We start from the raw sequence: 18,939 nt of genomic DNA on the forward strand, positions 1-18,939 counted from the left end.
TACCATAGGAAATCTCTCTGCAGACCAATGATGCAACAGTTTTGTGCCTCCACCCTGCTTCAAAAATGTTGCAGCTATACATTGCAACTACTGTCCTTCCATCTGAACCCCCCCAAAGCTAAGCAGCACACAAGGCCATCAAAACTGATGCACACCTTTCCATACGAAGCACCAAGATAGAAGTCGTGAATCTTTGCTTCAAAGCAATCTATTAATTCCTAGGAAACAGGGTCCAAAACTGCAATGCATGAGTTCAGTGTTCCCTCAGTCCAAGTCACATTTTGAAGACAGCAAAGTGTGGATGAATCATAGAATGGTTTGGGTTGGAAGGGACCTTCAAGATCATCTAGTTCCGACCCCCCTGCCATGGGCAGGGACACCCTTCCACCAGACCAGGTTACTCCAAGCCCCATCCAGCCTGGCCTTGAGATGTTGCTGCAAAGCATCAATCTGGTGCTGCTACAAACAGACTGAATTAAGACCCAGGAATCAAACCCAAACCTCCAACACAACAGCAGAAACAAAAAGCTGCTCAAAACGATTCAAACATTTGTCTTCGGGGTTTACCCTGTAGTGTACAAAAGCAGATTTTAGCCTTGCAAAGCTTTCAAAGACATTCATATGCAGATCTGCAAGTTCCCGTTATCAAGCACAAAAAATAAGTAGAATCAGAACTAGATTGAGACACTCTAAGAATGAAACACAGCAGGGGAAGGACACTGAGCCAGCTACTGAGAAAAAGAGGTCAAAATATCCATACAGGCTGCATTTGCTTATTGCATTGCAGCTGACAGAAGACTCTGAGGTTTGTAAGGAACCACATACAGGGAAGAAAAAAAGGCAAAAGGATCTGCACAGATCCTCATAGCTCAAGTGTCCCAGGGGGAGGAGAGGCTGCAAAGCCTTCTGCAATCAGTAAGAGCACTACTGGAGGCTATCAGACTTGTCGACTGACAGACAAGAGGCAGCACATGAGCTTTCCTTGGCCATAGGATCTCACTCACCACAGACAACAAGGTGATATTTGAACTGCAAATCAGTTGGTAAGACAACATGCAATGTTTGTATAAAGGCTACAGCTAAATTCAGAATACTAAGTCCAATACTTCAGTTAGATCCGTTCTTAAGGGAAAGGAAAAACCTTCCTTTGCTATGACAAAAGAAGCTTTTGTTGCATCCAAACCAAACCTCATACACCCGGACTTAATTCAGGATGGCAGAAGGCCTTCTGCTGCTGCTCTTCACCCTGCTCCCAACCCCTTTCTGGTTTCTCTCTCTTGTTTACTATGCTTTCGTGAAAGGGTGAGATAGGGTGCTGCAAATAGGCACCGCGACTTCCTCCTCTGTCGGTTCAGGGTGGAGCTCCACCCCATAGTATTTGGTAAGAGACACAAAACTTGAACCACAGAGCAAGGCAGTTAGCACTTTCCTTCTCCCTTCATCTTCACCTCACTTCCAAAAAGCATTTCTCACAGCATGGAAGAAATAAGTATTCAAAAACTGGGTCACAGGCACAGAAGGGACCATCATCTTGCTAGTGGGGCAGTATCAAAGAGCAGTATGGTGCAGAAACATGCAAAGGGGCTGGGGAACACACAGCTGAGAGAAGAGATCTCCATCAGCACCCTTTTTGCCCCTCCCAGCTCTGGGGAGTTTCACATCAGCACACACACCTGATTACACTTGAGAATTCTTGCTGATATACCCCAACACTGGTAAGTGACCTTGGATTAAGGCTAAGCTATGAGTATCTAGTTAAGAATAGCAAAATAAGCCACAACTGGTAAATTGTGATTATTCAAATCCCAAAATACATAAACTCAGAAAATTAAAAACTAAGACTGACCTAAAAAAGACAATCCAAATACTTTTATGGAGGTAAGAAACACATCTCTGGCACCAAACAAATGCAGCTTTGCCCTTCAATGACACCCTTCAATAACAATGTTATTGTGATTAAAGAATTGTGAGTGTTCCCAGTTCCAAACAGAAGAAAGGCTGGAGGAAGCTTCTTTCCCATGTTGTTTCTGTTGCCAGCACTGCCAAAGCATGGCATTACAGCTACAGCGCTACAGCTTTACTGAGCCTTCCCTACTACCCTGCTACTGTCAGTAACTTTATTACAGTAGTATCTCCCTTATGATGCAGCTGAAGTTTAAGATTTTCATGAGTTTTAACTGTGTGAAAAGTCTGAAGTATAGGTTTGCACCAGCAAACATGAAACTATTAACAGAAAGGAGTAAGATTTTTCAAGGCCCAACACAGAGTTATTTAAAATCTAACAGATGTGTGCAATTTCTCAGAAAGTTCATCCTCTTTACAAGCAACATGGAAATTGTCACCCATGGTAACAGCAAATACAGGTAACGTATAACCCACTCCATCTATCGCCATTAACTCTTGGCATTCAAAGACATCACCTAAATCCTGATTTTAAAACTGAAAAAAAGGTAAAGCTTCATTACAATAAGGATTATATCACCTCCAGACTGAAGGGGGAAAGGGAGGCAAGGAACCTCTACCAGGAACCCTCTGATCCATGCATTCCTAGACCACACTTCATGCCTGCTTCTTGGATGGATAATCAGCCTTTGCAATCTCTTCTAACAACTTTCTGGCGTGCCGAGGGTGGGGAAGGTGCGGGGCCACAAAAAGGAAAAGGAGAGTCCACTCCCAGTCAGCAAATAACAATGAACCTAAGATGACTGTGGGAATATGAAGGGGGAAAAAAAAAAATCTGTGTTACACATCAGACTTTACTCCCCTGAATTATGATGTTTCTTTTGCAACTGGCAGAGTTAAAACTTTTATCATGGCAGGGATCAAGGACTAAACACAGCCTATCGAAGCCCTGAGCATGGGCTTTTCTTTCTACAACTTCAGACAGGGCAAACAGCACATTTCCATTACTAACACAATGAACTGTGTTGCTCCAATCACGTCTTATTAATCACAGATTATGTAAACACATTGAAAACCCACAGACAGATATTTAAAGACACAAACAAACCAGATGCAGTTATTAGGCCTCTGACAATGAGACTCTCAGCTTAAATATACAGACACCTTCTACATACAAAGCCTGAAGGCTTTGAAAATGTGCTTCAAGGAAAGACATCAAAGTCAAATAACCAGCAAATAATTCCTGGGAGACAAGTTATAGGTAGATGATCAAATTAAAATAAAAACAGATTTCTGTGCAGCATGCCAGAAACAGAAATACAGCAGAAAGTGTCCTATCAGCTTTTCTGTGTGTTTTACAATACCTGCTTAGTGTTCCAGTCTTACTCTCTGAGCAAGACAGTGAGTGTATTAAAAGTCTAGCTGCAGCCTCTGTATTTGAGGTCCTGCGCTGTACACCATGAACCAGGAAATAGCAAGGATTCAGAGGTTAAATGGAGTATTAAAATAAGTTGCTATTATTTTTAGACCTTAGAGACTTTACAGGTTTGGGCATTTTATTAAACAAGTCTGGGAGTAATATTATTTACTGACTATCCATTTGTACTTAACTCTTTATCCGAAATGAAATTACAGCTTCAGCTTGTTTTGTGGAAAACAAAAGAATGCAAGTGAAGCAGTCGCCAATGGGCAGAACAACCGACACTAGATGGCAGGGAAGTAAGAAATTTTTGCTCTGTCACTAAAAATAGATTCCATAAAACTGTAAGGAATGTCACTACAAAGCAGTGAGAGAATGACGGGGACACGCTGCGTAGCAGGAAGAGCTATTTCAGGGTGTTAAAGCAATCGGTTTAGCTGCAGTTCAAATATAACACACAACAACCTTGAAATGTCGACTGCGTGGCCACTCTGCCACAGCTCTGAACCAGTAAAGATCCACACAGACACAGCAGTTCATCTATCCTAGCCTTTACATAGAGGAAAAAATGTAGTTGAGGCATTAAGTATTGCACCTGAAGTCATCAGCATGAAGGCTGAACAGTTCGTGCCACAAAGAACACTATACATGCAAATAACTGTGTTCCAACAGCTTACTGCTTCTCCTTTCTTTGGCATACTTCAAAGATGCTTCTGCTTCACAACTAACAGTTAAACAATTTCTAAAACTAGGGGTTTTCTTTTGTTTTGTTTCTGACAACACTTAATATATTCTACTGTAGCTACTGTATATAATGGACCAAAATTTGACTGTATCCTCAATTGACAGGCACATATCGACAGGCACATACACTATACTGACAAGTTTCATAATAAGAAATATGAATAAGAATGAATAAGAAAATAAGATCATGAATATTAACCACAGAGCCAAGCAATGAAGTTGGAAGTGCGTAATTTTCATCAAACATTCAAAAAAAATATCTTTTCTTAAACTGAGAAGTGGTTGGGTTATCAGGTGAAGGCTAAAGCAGAAATAGCATTTTTAGCTGCTCTGCATAAACACGAGTGTGGATGTACGGCCAAATTTTGGGGTTGAGATGTTAAAGTCTAGAGACATGGTTTAACTTCAGAAACTCATGGGTGGCAAAAGCATTTTGCTTCCTGAAATCAGTACCTCAAAGATCCTTGTTTGGTCTGTGATGGTAGCTGTGCAGGACACAGAAGACCAGTTACAGCCTTTGTCTAGATGATGATCAACACCGATATGCCCAAGACTAACCTATGCTCTGTACCCCTAAATCACCAAGTGTTCCCAGTAAATGGCCATTCCTTTAGGATTCGTTCTAAGCAATGTATCACAGCCTCCCCAAAAGGCAAGTACTGCACTTTGGTTTTTCTCCACTGGATTTTCTCCACTAACCTTACAGCTACAAAAGAATGCAACTGGTGATATGAGAGGCCTAATGAGACTAGAATCATTAGACTTCCTGCGGTATTACAATCATTTCTAATCATGTGACATGTTGCAATTGAACCACGGCATGGTCCCCTCATGCAGTCTGAAGATCAAACACACTCTCCTCGGAGAGTCTGAAACACAGCAGCACAAGAGTCGAGCTCGAGCAACTAACAGGCTGCACATCCAAGCCGAAAAGTGCATCAGAGTGTTGGTAATGCAGATCTAGAGCATGGAAACACCTCAGCACCTGTAAAAGCATTCCCATTAGAGAACCAGCACACACTCCATCCTTTTTGGATTCTACTAACAGTCAGGAGCTCTGCATATACTGCATCCCAGAACACAGACATACAGTCAGAGGAGTTGGATGTGGGCACAAAAACTGGCAAACATCAGATACACTGCAGTGAAAAAGAAGCTCCTGGAAATTCTCAGCCTGTACAGCAGCCACCCTACTTCTAGATTTCAGTCCAGACGATGCCCTTTTCAAAGGTTGCCTGTGTCATCTTTCAGATACTCACAAAGCAGTACCACAGAGCAACACAGAAATTATCTACTTCTCCTTCTCCTGCTAAGATGAATCCAATGGTCACAGCAGCTTTCCCGCAGGGTTGTGCCACATGACAACCTTGCATGCTTGCCTATATTTTGTGTTTGCAGCCAGAAGCCAAAGATCACAATCCTAATGGATAAAACAAAGGGCATGCAAAGCTTTAAATCTTGCAAAAGAGAAAATGAGCCACATATTTGGCATAGCAGAGTATTGCTGCATTTGCCAAATGTCTTTCCCCTAAAACATTTTTGCTATTTTAGTTGAAGATATTTTCCACATATCTTTCTAATCAGCTGCACATTAGCTACTGGTTTAGACACTCTTTTCAAGGGTGGAAAATGGGCTGTTTAATACCCTGCCCAAACACCTTACAATAGCCATAACCTTTAAATCTGACACTGTGAAAAATGACAGCATCTGACTGTTCTTCTACATCATGACCGAGTTCAAAGAGTTGAACACAGACAGTAGATTTTGCTTAACTTGCATTTTGTGAGGACGAGACGACAAAAATCATCTCTGCATAGCTACAAAAAAATGCAAATAGCAAAAATGCTTGTCTATTTGCACTATCAGAAAATAGGCCAAATCCTGAATAAATATGAAAACTCAGCTCTCCTTGTTCCAAGATACAGTCCTTCCAGCTCAGATCACAGGTATGTCAGGTGCAGGTGAAGACTTGCTTCCCACCTCTTTTCTATGGGCAATTAAGAATTTTAATCTTCACCTAATGAATCATGCTACTAGCAAAAGGTTACACAAAGTGATAACAGAAAAGCAAGAAGAAATAATGAAGCATAAACCCCATTATTTTGAATCCTCTATCACTGCTTATAAAAGCTTTATTCCTTACTACAATACACTAATCTTTCAGTGAAGCATTGCCCTACTGTAGGTGGCTGGTGTGTTGGAAAGGTTATTCAACCGAGATTAAGTGTACTTGGTAAAAAAATGTTGAAACATTTGCCTTTCCTCTCTATCATATAAACAAAATTCCAAATGGGAACAAAGTCAGTAGCTCCCAGCTCTGCTATGAACAAGCAAAGCAGGAGTAGTGTGACTCTCATGCTCAATTCAAGGTGACACAAACATGTCTTCTCCCCCTCCTCATATTTACAGTGTCTAAAGAACCTTGTGTTGATGGAAGCCTGCAATAAAATTTCTCCTTTAGGGCACCAAGCTGAATCCAAACACCATGTAAGACTTAAAACAGCAGTCAGGAGACCCAAAGATACCAAAGTGAGTTTGCACACTAGTTAGGTTTTAATGGAAAACAAAACTTTTTACTTCTCCTACAGTTGGCTCATGGATTTTTCTCACGTCTGTTTGCCTCAAGAATCAGGAACTGATCTGTATTAAAGGCTAATCTAAATGAACATGCAGAATAGCACAGTAAGACCAAATCTGCAGAAATGCAACTGATGCTGAAGAGCTGACACCTACACTGTATGTGAAGGTGAAATGGAGGTGTGGTGCCAGACAAGGTGTAGTCTGGTCCCATGGACTGAATGCATATTAGCTGTAGGCAGAATATTTTTCACTTTACTTTCATCCCAATTTAATCCAACTCTCAAACTTCATTTCATGGTGCAAAGCAAGGTACAGTAGGCAGGTGCAATCAGGAGCTTCACTTCAAAAGCACATTCCTGCCACAAGCTAAAAGTAGATACAACCACAACCATCACAATTCTTTCAAGAGTGTTAAACCTCTCCAGATGGAAAATAAAAGCTAGAAGCCAACCAGCATTTGACACGGAAAGAGCGTTCCAGCTCATTTAGTTCAGCCCCAAACCATCCTCTGGATTCCAACTTTTTTATTTTTGTTGAATCATCATAAAGGGCTGTGTGGGGTTTGGTTCCTGACAAATGAACTCAACACACAGCCCAGTACAGCCATGTTCAGTAGAAGATGACAATGGGACAAGATTAAATACCTAAATGTTTTCACAGACAAGGGGTGCAGGCCAGAGAGATGAAAGAATACAGGACACTTGCACTTTCCCAGCAGTAGTGATAATCTCTTCTATTCTGGACTCCTGAAAGTAGAAGCAAAGCTGTCGTGGCCCTGAGATGCCTTCAGGAGGAACCTGGTCCCTACTCATCCTCCGCATTTCTCAGCTTACAAATGGGACTTCTGCTCTAAGTATCACAGTTTATCTCACATCTGATCTTCTGATTAAAAATGGCTCAGGCAAATAATGTTTTAAACATTTCCCTATTCATGGTTATTTCCAGTTGGCAGGTATGGGTAGATGATACCATTACTTGGGAGGAACTAATTTCAAATCATGTTTAGAGCAGATGTGCTAAAGTGGTTTTTCTCCTTTTCAGAAAGGACTTTTTCATGTGTAGCCAGTATTTTCACATATTTCATTGAGCATTCTTCTTTGGTCCATTGCAAAACTCCCATGTAAGAGACATAAATGAAGCAATGAAGAGCACAAATCTGCAAAGACTAGTTATTTAGGCTATATTTTAAGCAAATTTAAAACTCACTAATTATTCTGGATGCCTTACTTGAATTACTTGCAAGGGCCTCATTTTCAAAAGGCCTGTAAAACAGACCCCTCTCAGGAATCACAAGTTTGGCCAGCCACACTTTGAAAAAAGCCAGTACTGAACATAAGTTAATACAGTATTTGCATTCATATCCACCTAAAGCAGGAGACCACAAAGAAGTCAGGAACACTTTCTTCTGGGAAGCATTAGTAAAAAAGCACAGTCTCTGGGACACCAGTCTTTCATCCAAAAGCGAGTGAGTATATTCTGTAGAAGCACATATGCAAGCTCCACACGCGAAAAATAAGACAACAGGGATGATGTACTATATCCAGACAGGAAAACCTTTCCTTTTTGCTTTGGTAGTGTTGTTTTAAGTAGGAGTCCCAGAAACATCTTGAGCACATCACTGCCTTCCAGCAAAGCCACTTCAGCTGACAGAGTGCTGCTGACAGGTTCTCTTCATTCAGAGAGAGAGCTGACAGTCTAACTTTGCACCTTCAGCACGGTCTAAGTCACACCACTGTGTCATATCACAGTGTGCACCCCAGAAATAGAAGGAATGAGAAACACCTCTTTACTACACCATCTCCAAGTAAAGCTTGTGAAAGGAGGAAGTGGAAAACTTTCTGAAAGAAGACAATACATACCTCATAATTGCCTTTTACTAAAGCTGTTAAGTGAAACTGAGAGGACCTCAAAAATAAACATCTGCTCTTTGGTCCTTCTTCAAGTTGTTACCTATAAGTGATCCAGTTCAGAGGTACCAAAGCATGACAAAACTATTTGTCAGCTATTGTTTTGCATTTTGGGTGGAAGGAGGGGGAACAAAACAGAAAATGCCTTCTCCAGCACTAACCTGTCAGTGAATTCATTAAAGCTTGTCTTTAGGGTAGATCCTATATGTGCACCCAGAAAAATAAATGTTCTCTGGCTCCACAAATTTTGCCTTCCCCTGCAAGCTGATGCCCACAGGGCTCTTTCTAGCTATGTTTTCTAGCTACAAACATACACCAGGGTCTCTTGGTTAAGGTCTTCCACGCACTGCCTGTGTTCAGTCAGTTTATAGAGTATGTACATACGAAATTACAAGTGCCTCAGAGGTCTGGGGAGCTGACAAACTGTAAGAACAGAAACTGCAGAGGCAGGAAGCCTGTTAAAAGAGTGATTATCAGTGTGTGTCAAGTATGTAAGGCACTTCTAACATAGTATGTCCTCCAAAAGACTCTGTGCAGCGTGATCAAATGCAAGCATTGTTTCAGAGTACAGTTACACTTGTAGCCATTACTCCCTTCCTCAGTCCCAGAAGTGACCCTGTACCAGCACATCAAGGCTTCAGAAGGACCAAGTTGGGTGGGACAGGGTGTGGCTCCTACATAGGATGTTTTTCATGCAGAAGCAGAGAATCTGATCGTTTGAATCATACGGGAAACCATCCTCCACTAAAAAAAACACGCATAAAACCACCAAGACCAAGAATTTAAGCGGTACTTACGCGGCATGATCCCTTGGCTCACCAGCTCCTCCCGTGTGCGTCGCTGCTGGAGCTTCAACTGCAGCACTGCACGACAGCAGAGAAAGGGGAGAGAAGGAAACCCATTAGTGCAAGAAACAACTGAAGAGACATTTTCAAATGCATCTTGCTTTCTTCTTTGGATGCCAAGGCACTAGCGAGCGGCAGAAGGAGAAGACCTCCCCTCCCAGCCTGCTCCCCTGCCCTGCTGCAATTGCAGAAGTGGCCTTAGCAGTCAGGTTTCCGTATGCTGCTGCGGGCAACAGGGAGAGGAAGTTGCGCAGGGTCTTGGCAGGGTGATAAAAATCCACAAAGCCAGGCCTGTTTCTCAATTCTAGAGCACCAACTGCTTTCCAAACCATTAATATTAAAAAACAAACAAAGAGAAACACTGGCTGACAGTCCTCCAATAAACACAGAGTGACACCCCAGCTGCTAATGACTCCTGAAAACTGTAATTACCATGTGCAGATTAAATGATATGACAAAATTGTTGGTCGTTACTCTAAATTACAAGGCTGATTTCCTTCCTCAGCTCAGAAATTCACCTTCAGAAACATCTTGTGAAAGTGAAATGTCATGGATATATCTAGAAGTATCCTTGTTCCACTGCAAAATGAATCTCTTATCACTAGAATTTTTCCTATTTCTTTCAGCATAACAGAACATATTCATGACCTGTGTGAAATGCAATTAACTGGGTTTTTTTTCTAATAAAAATCACTGGAATAGTCACAATTTCAGCATTTAGATTATAACAGCAGTTTCCCTTTAAACTATACAATCAAAACAACATTCTAGATTGTTCTTACAGTCAAAGACTGGACCATATAAAAGAAGCCTTTCAAAACTGAAGAAAAAATTCACCTCTTGAATCCCACTTGCAATCAAGCCCAAACTTCTAAGTATACTCAACATAACATATAAGAAAATGAATGGCAAGGCATCTTCATTTTAATTCCTCTGTCAAGTTGATGTGTGCTCTATAGTCCACAGCAGACAAGTCCACACAAATGTAGTGGAACCACCAGAGAGCAAAACTGCTCACCAGCTCATTATAACCCTTGTGCTTCCTTTCTTAAGTACTTTGTCCAGAGCATTCATTTCATACATTATACCCAAATCCATACTGTACACTCCCTAAAGTAGGGATCAAAATATTTAAGAAGATGCTACTTTGTCTACTTACAGACATGATCATGTTCTACCTGTTTCTTTCAACCTCCTATGTGCAGTTTGCATTTGACAAAGACAAATAATAATAACTCTTCCAATAAGAGTTCTGGTCTTCTTATGTCCACGTCTTCCTTGGTTATTTGCACTTAAAGATACACTTAATTTTCTACTTGGATTTGTCTAGTTTCCACTTCCACTGACTCTGGATGTACCTTTCTTTGAAAGGTTTATGACAGTGAGAGGAGAAGCTCCCACCTGTGGACGTACCTCTGCGCACAGTGTGCAAACAAGTTACTTCTCTTTCTGCTTCTTAAGACAAACTATGATTTATTAATATATGCATCCTGGGCAAGAAACTACTTTCTTTAGTATGTGGAAGTGAGAGAGGGAGGGAGGGCGTACAGAGCACCATGGTAATTCTGGGGGGATCAGCCAAGAGCCAGAACAAGAAGGAGAGAACACAGAGGGGAAGGAACAGGCCCTTCGTTTGGCTGTGAAACTGCAAACAGAAGTGGTAGTCCCAGACTCTTCCTCCCACCCAGCATGAGCTCGCAGTCCTACTTCTGTGCTAGCATGAGGGCTAATATTGCCTCATGGCTGGTCTGTTCACAGAGCTTTTCATTTGCTGGATCCGTTTTCAGGTTATCAAAACCCACATCTACACAAGCACTAGATCTAACAGCTTGCTGCCACAGAGTCAAATCGCTCACTCCCCCCATCATCTCCCATGCTGCAGTGACTGGTGGCTGCACTAACTGACATGACAGAGACCACAGCCCAGTCAAAATGGTACATTCTTCTCATTAGTGAGCTGAAGAGGAGGGTCATACAGCCAGGAGCTGTGGTTTAACAATCAGGACACCAGGTATTTGCTAGCCCTAACACAAGGTGAACTTAGACTTCATACTTCCAATAGCAGATTGCCACTAAGTGATTTCTGCCCTATTTGGTAGCAGCCCATTAAATCTCTCACTGCATGGCATTAGTTCCATTATGAGCCATTTTAGGGACTCATATCCATACCCTAAGTTAGCACATCTTACTAAATGTATACACACAAGGCAGAGACCTAGAGCATAAAGTCCATCTCCCCAGCTTTAAGTGCAGATAACATTATTACTCATGTCTTCCCATTTACACATCTAGTAACGTATGTTAGCCCTTTCTGCTACGACCACCTACTTTCCCTCACATTCTAACTACACCCACTATTTTCCTTTCACCTCCCAGAGCCAGGGATTTTCAGAGCAAAACTTCCTCCCACAGATGTGATTGGCATTTTTCGCTCCTTGGTGCATACACTACCCATACCTGCACTGCTGCACATTTTGCTCAACTGTGTCGGTTTGGCTACATGATATAAACCATTTTAAAAATGTCATTATTTATGCCACCACTAGTATTTGTTCTGTTCCCACTGTTGCCCTCTTCAATTTGTTTCCAGACTGTACTGGGCTGATCCCAACCGGAAATGTTTTTCTGCTTTCCATGACTACAGTCATTCTTAATCCAATTAAGCAGCACTTCATTAAATTCAAATATACTTTTTAAAACCAAAACATACTACACTACTAAGTTAAAGATGTTATAAAAGTCTGTTACACCCAGACAAAATCCCTAGCAACCAAATTCCACATATCCAAAAGACAAGATCACATTTGAGCAGACCTGTTTTCACGAACTGAAAAGCCAAACAGCATGATTATACTGCTATTCCTATACCATCTAAATTCTTTATCAAATTTTCCATAGTTTTTTTCCTGGAACAGATAGCAGATGAGCCACTCTTTACTCACTCACCCTCGTTCTGTAAGTGATGCAAAATGATACTGGTCTTTCGCTCTTCTGAAGGCTCCCTGCTGTTCCCAGATTTATTAGAAATCAGTCTCAGCCAGACAGCCAGAATTTCACCAAATGACTTAAAATTCCCTTGCTGACTTCAGCTTCCCTTAAGAATTTTCTAAATATATCTTATTTCTTTATCAGTTACCATCTACTACCCTTTTCCTCTACCCATGTTAAGCACCCTTTATTTTTAAACCTTATGTCCCTTCACTGCAAGGAACCAGCAACTGTCAAGAGGACTAAACTGGAGAATAGAAAAGAGGTGATTTTCAGGATGCTTTTAATAAGCACTAAGTAATTCCTGGGATTTATGACTGTATATACATCATATTAAGCCAAATTATAATCCGCACATAAAGCAGGTTTTTCCCCAATACAGCTTATGTTTGTAGTGGGGAGGAGAACAAAAAGGATTACTTCAGTTCTCTTCTGAACACGTTTTGGCTTAAAAAAGTACTTGGAGTTCCCAATGCCATTTCATATATTTAGGAGATCACCTGTTTACATGTGCATGTGTGTGAATCCTATATATAGATTAACAGATGTCCTGAGCACCAATCCAAGGCTGTTGCACGTGGAGCTCAGTCAAAGGTCTAGAATGACCAGAGAAATTCAAAGCTGCTCTAAGACAGACTGAAGTATAAGTCCTTCAATCACAAATCAACAATCTTCAGTTTCCTTTATGCCTGTACTTAACCTTCCAATTAATTTTCAAATTTAGAATAAAACAGGTCATATGAAGGGATGTATATACCTGCTGGTTAGAAAGTAAATTCCAAACTGGTACCCTTCTACTTGCCTCTTTCATTCAGGTTGTGACACAGTCTGTGCAATGTTCTGTGGGCCTTGTATGCTTCTCTGATTTTCCTGCTCGAAGCTGGGAATAATCTATTTGTTTCACAAGTATGAAAAGTTTTGAATTAAAGTTTGAACAAGGTTTTTATATCACTAATGGACTGTTCCAGGAATTCGTAAGACATTCCAGAGAAATATGGGAGCTAGTATACAGGACTGCTGCCAGCAGTTTAAGAGAAGGAGCAGAGAAGAGCTGAGGGAATCAGGGGTGTAATAAGTGACAAATAATCCTGCGATACAGCTGCTATCCACAGAGTTGCCCTGTTAGTAAAACACAACATAGAATCTTAGAATTTAGGGGTTGGAATGGACCTTACAGACCACGTAGTCCCAACCCCTCCTGCCCTGGGCAGGGACACCTCTTCACTAGATCAGGTTGCTCAAGGCTTCATGCAGCCTGGCCTTGAACACCATCAGGTCAGGGCAGCCACCACGTCCCTGGGCAACCTGTTCCAGTGTCTCACCACCCTCACAGTAAAAAACTTTTTTCTCACATCCCACCTAGACTTTCCCTCCTTCAATTTGAACCCATTAACCCTTGTACTGCCGTTGCAGTTCCTAGCAAAAAGTCCCTCTCCAGCTCCCTTATAGGCCCTTCAGATATTGAAATCTAATACTCAGTCTAGACTTTTCCTCCTTCAGTTTGACCCATTAACCCTTGTTCTATCATTGCAGTTCCTAACACAGAGTCCCTCTCCAGCTCCCTTGTAGGCCCTTCAGATATCGAAAAGTTACTAGGAGGTCTCCACGCAGTCTTCTCTTCTCCAGGCTGAACAGCCTCAACTTCCTCAGCCTGTCCTCACAGGGGAGATGCTCCAGTCCTCTTATCAACTTTGTGGTCTCCTCTGGACTTGCTCCAACAGTTCCATGTCCTTCTTATGTTGAGGACACCAGAACTGCACACAATATTCCAGGTGGGGTCTCACAATGATTACTTTCTGTGCATTCTACCATAAAACTTTTTCAATAGGGAACCCACAGGCATATTCCAAGCCCAGCTACTCATGGCTGGTGGCAGCTCAGATTAAGCAGTGTATGCTCAATATACAGAGGCCGCAAACTTACGGACACTTTCAGGACACTTACTAGTCGTAGTACAGGGGTAGTAGCAAGCAGAAGCAAGAACAGATATCTCTGATGAGCTAAGTTGTTTTTTGCAGCTCATCATCTAAATCTGTAGCAGCATGCCTGACCTTACACATACATACCTGAAAGCCCTTCTAATTCTAAACCACACTCTTCTATTTAGTAGTATGGCTAGAACTACTGCAGAAACTAGATCGTAGATTCTGCATCTCAGTATTTCAAGAACAAAAAAAAAAAAACAATAAAAATCTCATTTTAGAGACTGTGCCACATACCAGGACAGGTTTGTGACAGTAAATTAAAAACTATCCTGCATTTCCTGTTTTTTTTAAACTAGCAAAGAGAAGCTCACAGCTGTGAACTGCAGCTTGTGGTGAGGCCTCGCACATGTACTGAGTACAGACCTACTGCCAAAGGGAGTCTGTGTTCTCATTTCTACAAAACCTTCTCTTCTAAGGAATCCCAAGTGATACTCAAGGTCATCCAAGCAAGGTAATGATTAAGCACAGCCATATGGTGGATTACAGCAGAGCCCGCACGAGCAGCAGTACAGAGCAGGAAGGAAGGAAGGAAGGCTGCTACAGCCAAACGAAACCCTGTCGAGGGGCTGAGGGAGGCAGGACTCCCTGGAATTCAGGCTGGGATACCCATGCAAAATTGGAGTGCAGGACATAAAGTGCCTGTCAACCGGGCAGGCTGTATGCTCACAGACACGATTTGTTGATTTTGAAAATTCAGGGAAAACAGTCTGGCTGATAGAAAAACTCATCCTTGCAACCCGATCAATAAACCACGTGATTAGGAAGAGAGACTACTGAAGAACAAGTGAAATTAGCCTAGCTTCATTATCTAAGCTGAGGAAAGTGCAAGCGTAAGTAAAAGCAGTAAAAAGCAATTTAATGCTCCTGAGGGTTCACGGTCATTTATTTGTACACTGTTCAGCACCTCTGCACAACCCACTTTGAAAGCTCTGTGCTACAGCATCCTCCTAACACACAGCACGAGCTGGGATGGAAACTCGCCAGTTAGTTCAACACCTCTGCCTTTCAGTAGGGATGAAGATATTTTAGAATTCTCCCTAGCCTAGCACTGAGTAGGCCTGACTAGATTTACTTTGTGGGTCAGAGACCTCAGACTAAGGAAACATGGTGCTAGGCCACCATCTGCAGCCCACACGCACTTTTCAATTTTTCAGTCCAACGTGTATAATAACACCATTAGATTAAGCCAGAGGCCTGTATGAAAACAAATTAATTATAATATGCAACAATAACAGACAGCTTTAACAAGGTGGGATATTTACTGAACAAAACTGTCACAGCTGTTTGTGCAGGACTGCAACTCAGATATCGAAGTGCCATGTAACTACTGCTTTGAAGGATGATGCCACCTTTCTACTCACCACTCAGCCAGCAGCCATTCTAATCACACTGAGAAGAGGATTTTTTTCCTAGTTTCTGATTAAATAGACACATCTGACCAGTAGCCAATGACAAATTCAGCTTTCGAATACGCAGTGCACCAGCTGTTGGTTTTGGTGGAGGATATATCCTACATTTATGACTTAATTCAGTCCCTTAGAGATGTGGTGAGAAAACCTTTCCCTCACACCAAAAAAAAGTCTCTGAGCATTTTTCAGCTGTGCCAGTTTACAAAACAAATGTTGACTTGCATTAGCCTTGTCATGCTTCAATGGGAAACCAGATTAGATTCTTATTCATAGAGCAGCAAGGGCAGCATCTGCTAAACTCCAGTGGCAACACCACCAGCAAAGGCTGGTTAGTGTACCAAATTTTTTGTGGTGTCCACAAGAAGGTATAAGAAAAATTCAGCTATGACAGTTTGTGATCAGTGAGTGAGTATGCAGTGGTCAAAATTAATTTTTAATAATTTATATTGCCAAGGTGGGTTTTTGTTTAGAGCTGCATTTTTCTGATGTTTTTGACATCACTCCTCATACCACACAGAATGTGCTAGAATGGGGGTTACCAACAAAGAAAAGCTAACTTTTGGGGCCTTTTTTAAAGGCAATTTTCTGAGCCTAACAGCATTTTAATCCACTGACTGCTGATGGGGAATACATGCTGGCTTTGCATTTAAGCAGACTGTGCAGTTAACAGAGAAGCATTTAAGTGAAGCAGACTGTAAATGACACCCAAACTGCAGGGATTATATGACAGTTTGCTACCCTGGGAAGGGGATGCCAAAAATTCATGTCCCTCTCTGGGGTGAAGGAGAAGCAGCAGATTCACTGTTGATCCTCACAATTTGCAAGCATCCACTGTTGTCGGGAATAGCAGCCATATGGTTCTATCATTGCAATGCACTTTAAAGAATAGCTTGGAGCAAGGCAAGGGAAAACGGACAGTTAAGCAGAAGTTTTTTCTTTACTATTTGAGCCTATCTCACATTCCACTACCTCTTTTCTCTACTGAGGCAACAACAGTTGCTATTAAAATGCAGGCAGCTTCTTCAGCTCTTCCTTAGCAACCATGCTACGGAGAAAATGGAGTTTGGGAGGGTGAAGAATAGAAAGAAAATGCGTTTTGGTCTCTTCAACTACTGCAAGAACTTTTCGCACTAGAGGCAAAAGCCACTTATTTATATTCATGCTGTGATCTTCTCTTTGTGAGAAACAGGACTGGGATCACTCTCCCTGCACCCATAGAGGAGGACTGTGAAGCAGATCCGGAACAGGAAACCAGTATCAGGAGCAGTTCCCTATTGCAGGTCACATGAATGATGAAAGCAGATCTCTCAGGAGCACTGTAGAAATCACCACGTCCTGCTGCAATATACTGAGATGGAAAGGTGTCCCATACCAGTTTGGGGAACACTGAGAAACTCCTCACCCAGGACTGCTTGTCCAACACAGACAATTGTAGGAACAAAGCCAAAGAGGAGGTTTAATCAAGAAAGCCATAAAGCTGCATCAAAGGCAGATCTAATGAAGAGGACTTGAAAGCTTTTTCATGACCACCTTTTCTTTCTTATCCTCTTAGGAAGCTTATGAGAACAGTAAAAATTTGAACAGATGAGAAAAGGAGTACAATTCTTCCTGATGTAGACCTAAACCCTCTATCAAAAAACCAGAACAGACCTTCACCTCCAAAGCAACAACTTTCAAAACACTTCACAGTAGATGTGCTAGCAACAATCCCAGGATGTAATGAGGATCACACAATGCCAGAGTTGATTTTTTCCATCCAGCACTTCTAAAAGCCTTCAGGCTCTCAAGTGCCCAGAAGCTTTTAAAAACAGCTGAAAAGCACAGAGAAAGGAGTGACTAGTCAATTAAGAACACAGAAAGAAAAGGAAGAGAGAAAATTAACTAACTCACACCCTCAGGACAAGAAAGGCTTGTTTCCTGATAAAATCACACTCTTCAAAGCTTCTAGAGCTCCAAATGGTCATATAAAATCACTGACATGGCAGACAGCTTACACATGCTTGTTGGACAGAAGACTAGTCTTGGCTACTGGAAACAAAAGAACCCCAGGTACAGGGCAATAGTGCCCTTTTGTTGGGAGGATGACAATGGAAGAGGAATATAAAATAGGAAAAATTTTAACAACTATTTTCGAAGGATGAAATACTTGCATGTATTATCTTTTAATGAGTCGATGTTATGAGGCATTAAATAGCTCTCAGTGAAGGCAGACAAATACAGATTCTTTGATACAGTTAATTTACCAGAATCCAAAATCCCAATCTACAGAGGAAAGTGGTCCCTAAAAAATACGGAATCAGAAGCATACACACAGTCAAAAGTGAAAGGCTCTCTTTCCATCCTCACATATTACCATAAGGTAGCTGGCTCACATCATGAGCACAGAACAAGAAGCTACCTCAGCAGGTCATTTCTGAGGTTTCTTATCAAATTTGATAAAAGTGGAAGCCACAGTAATGTTAATTAAGAACTGTCTTTAGAAAATAAAGCCACCGTTTACAGCAATTTCACTTCTGTTAGGACACAGCACTGCAAAACAAACAAAATCAGCAGCACCATCCAAGTACAAAGATATAGTAAGATCTAACCTCCAGACTGGACAGAACAGTTACTCCCGTTAGTGGCTCTCGGAGGCTCAAGTCAGCATTGGTGTTCTGAGGTGGCAAAATGTGCAAAAACCAAAGGAAGAACCAGTTCATAGAAGTTCTCAGTCCTCAATATTGCACACAATTGAAACTGCTTATTTCACAACTGCTACTCACGTGTGTGACTCTACATATATGCAAACTTGATTATTACTAGAAAAGTTACGCTAAATTTTGCAGCGTTGATGTTTATTTATAATTAAGACTAGGAGCTGCTGTGCATTTTAAAGGATTTACCTTTACATTCTTCTTTCATGTCTTAAATCCTGCCATTTCCATTAAACATGTAAGATGTAGGGGGAGTTAATGCCATTTTAATCACAGCTACTTTTTACTCCAATGTCAGCTGTGTCTTCTTTAATACTAAAATTTTAAAATCAGGTAAATAGAGTAGTATTAGGACATAAGTCTTTCTGTTGAACACACAAAGGCCATTCTTAACCATAAAATCTTGGTACACCTAATAGTCCATTTCAGCACTTGCTGAAACTGTTAAAACATAACTTTCAGTCA

General features: G+C 41.4%; 1 protein-coding gene across 1 annotated transcript in view; it reads right to left on the reverse strand.

The window, feature by feature from the left end:
- The window catches only part of MKL1 (megakaryoblastic leukemia (translocation) 1), an 82,738-nt gene that overhangs the window by 20,708 nt on the left and 43,091 nt on the right, over window positions 1-18,939 (reverse strand). The window contains exon 4 of the mRNA XM_009077346.1: window positions 9,352-9,417. Within this exon, the coding sequence (XP_009075594.1) occupies window positions 9,352-9,417 (66 nt within the window). The remainder of the gene's footprint in view (window positions 1-9,351; window positions 9,418-18,939) is intronic.

This window comes from Acanthisitta chloris, unplaced genomic scaffold (genome assembly GCF_000695815.1).
Source record: "Acanthisitta chloris isolate BGI_N310 unplaced genomic scaffold, ASM69581v1 scaffold2846, whole genome shotgun sequence".
In the NCBI taxonomy this organism is placed as follows: domain Eukaryota; kingdom Metazoa; phylum Chordata; class Aves; order Passeriformes; family Acanthisittidae; genus Acanthisitta; species Acanthisitta chloris.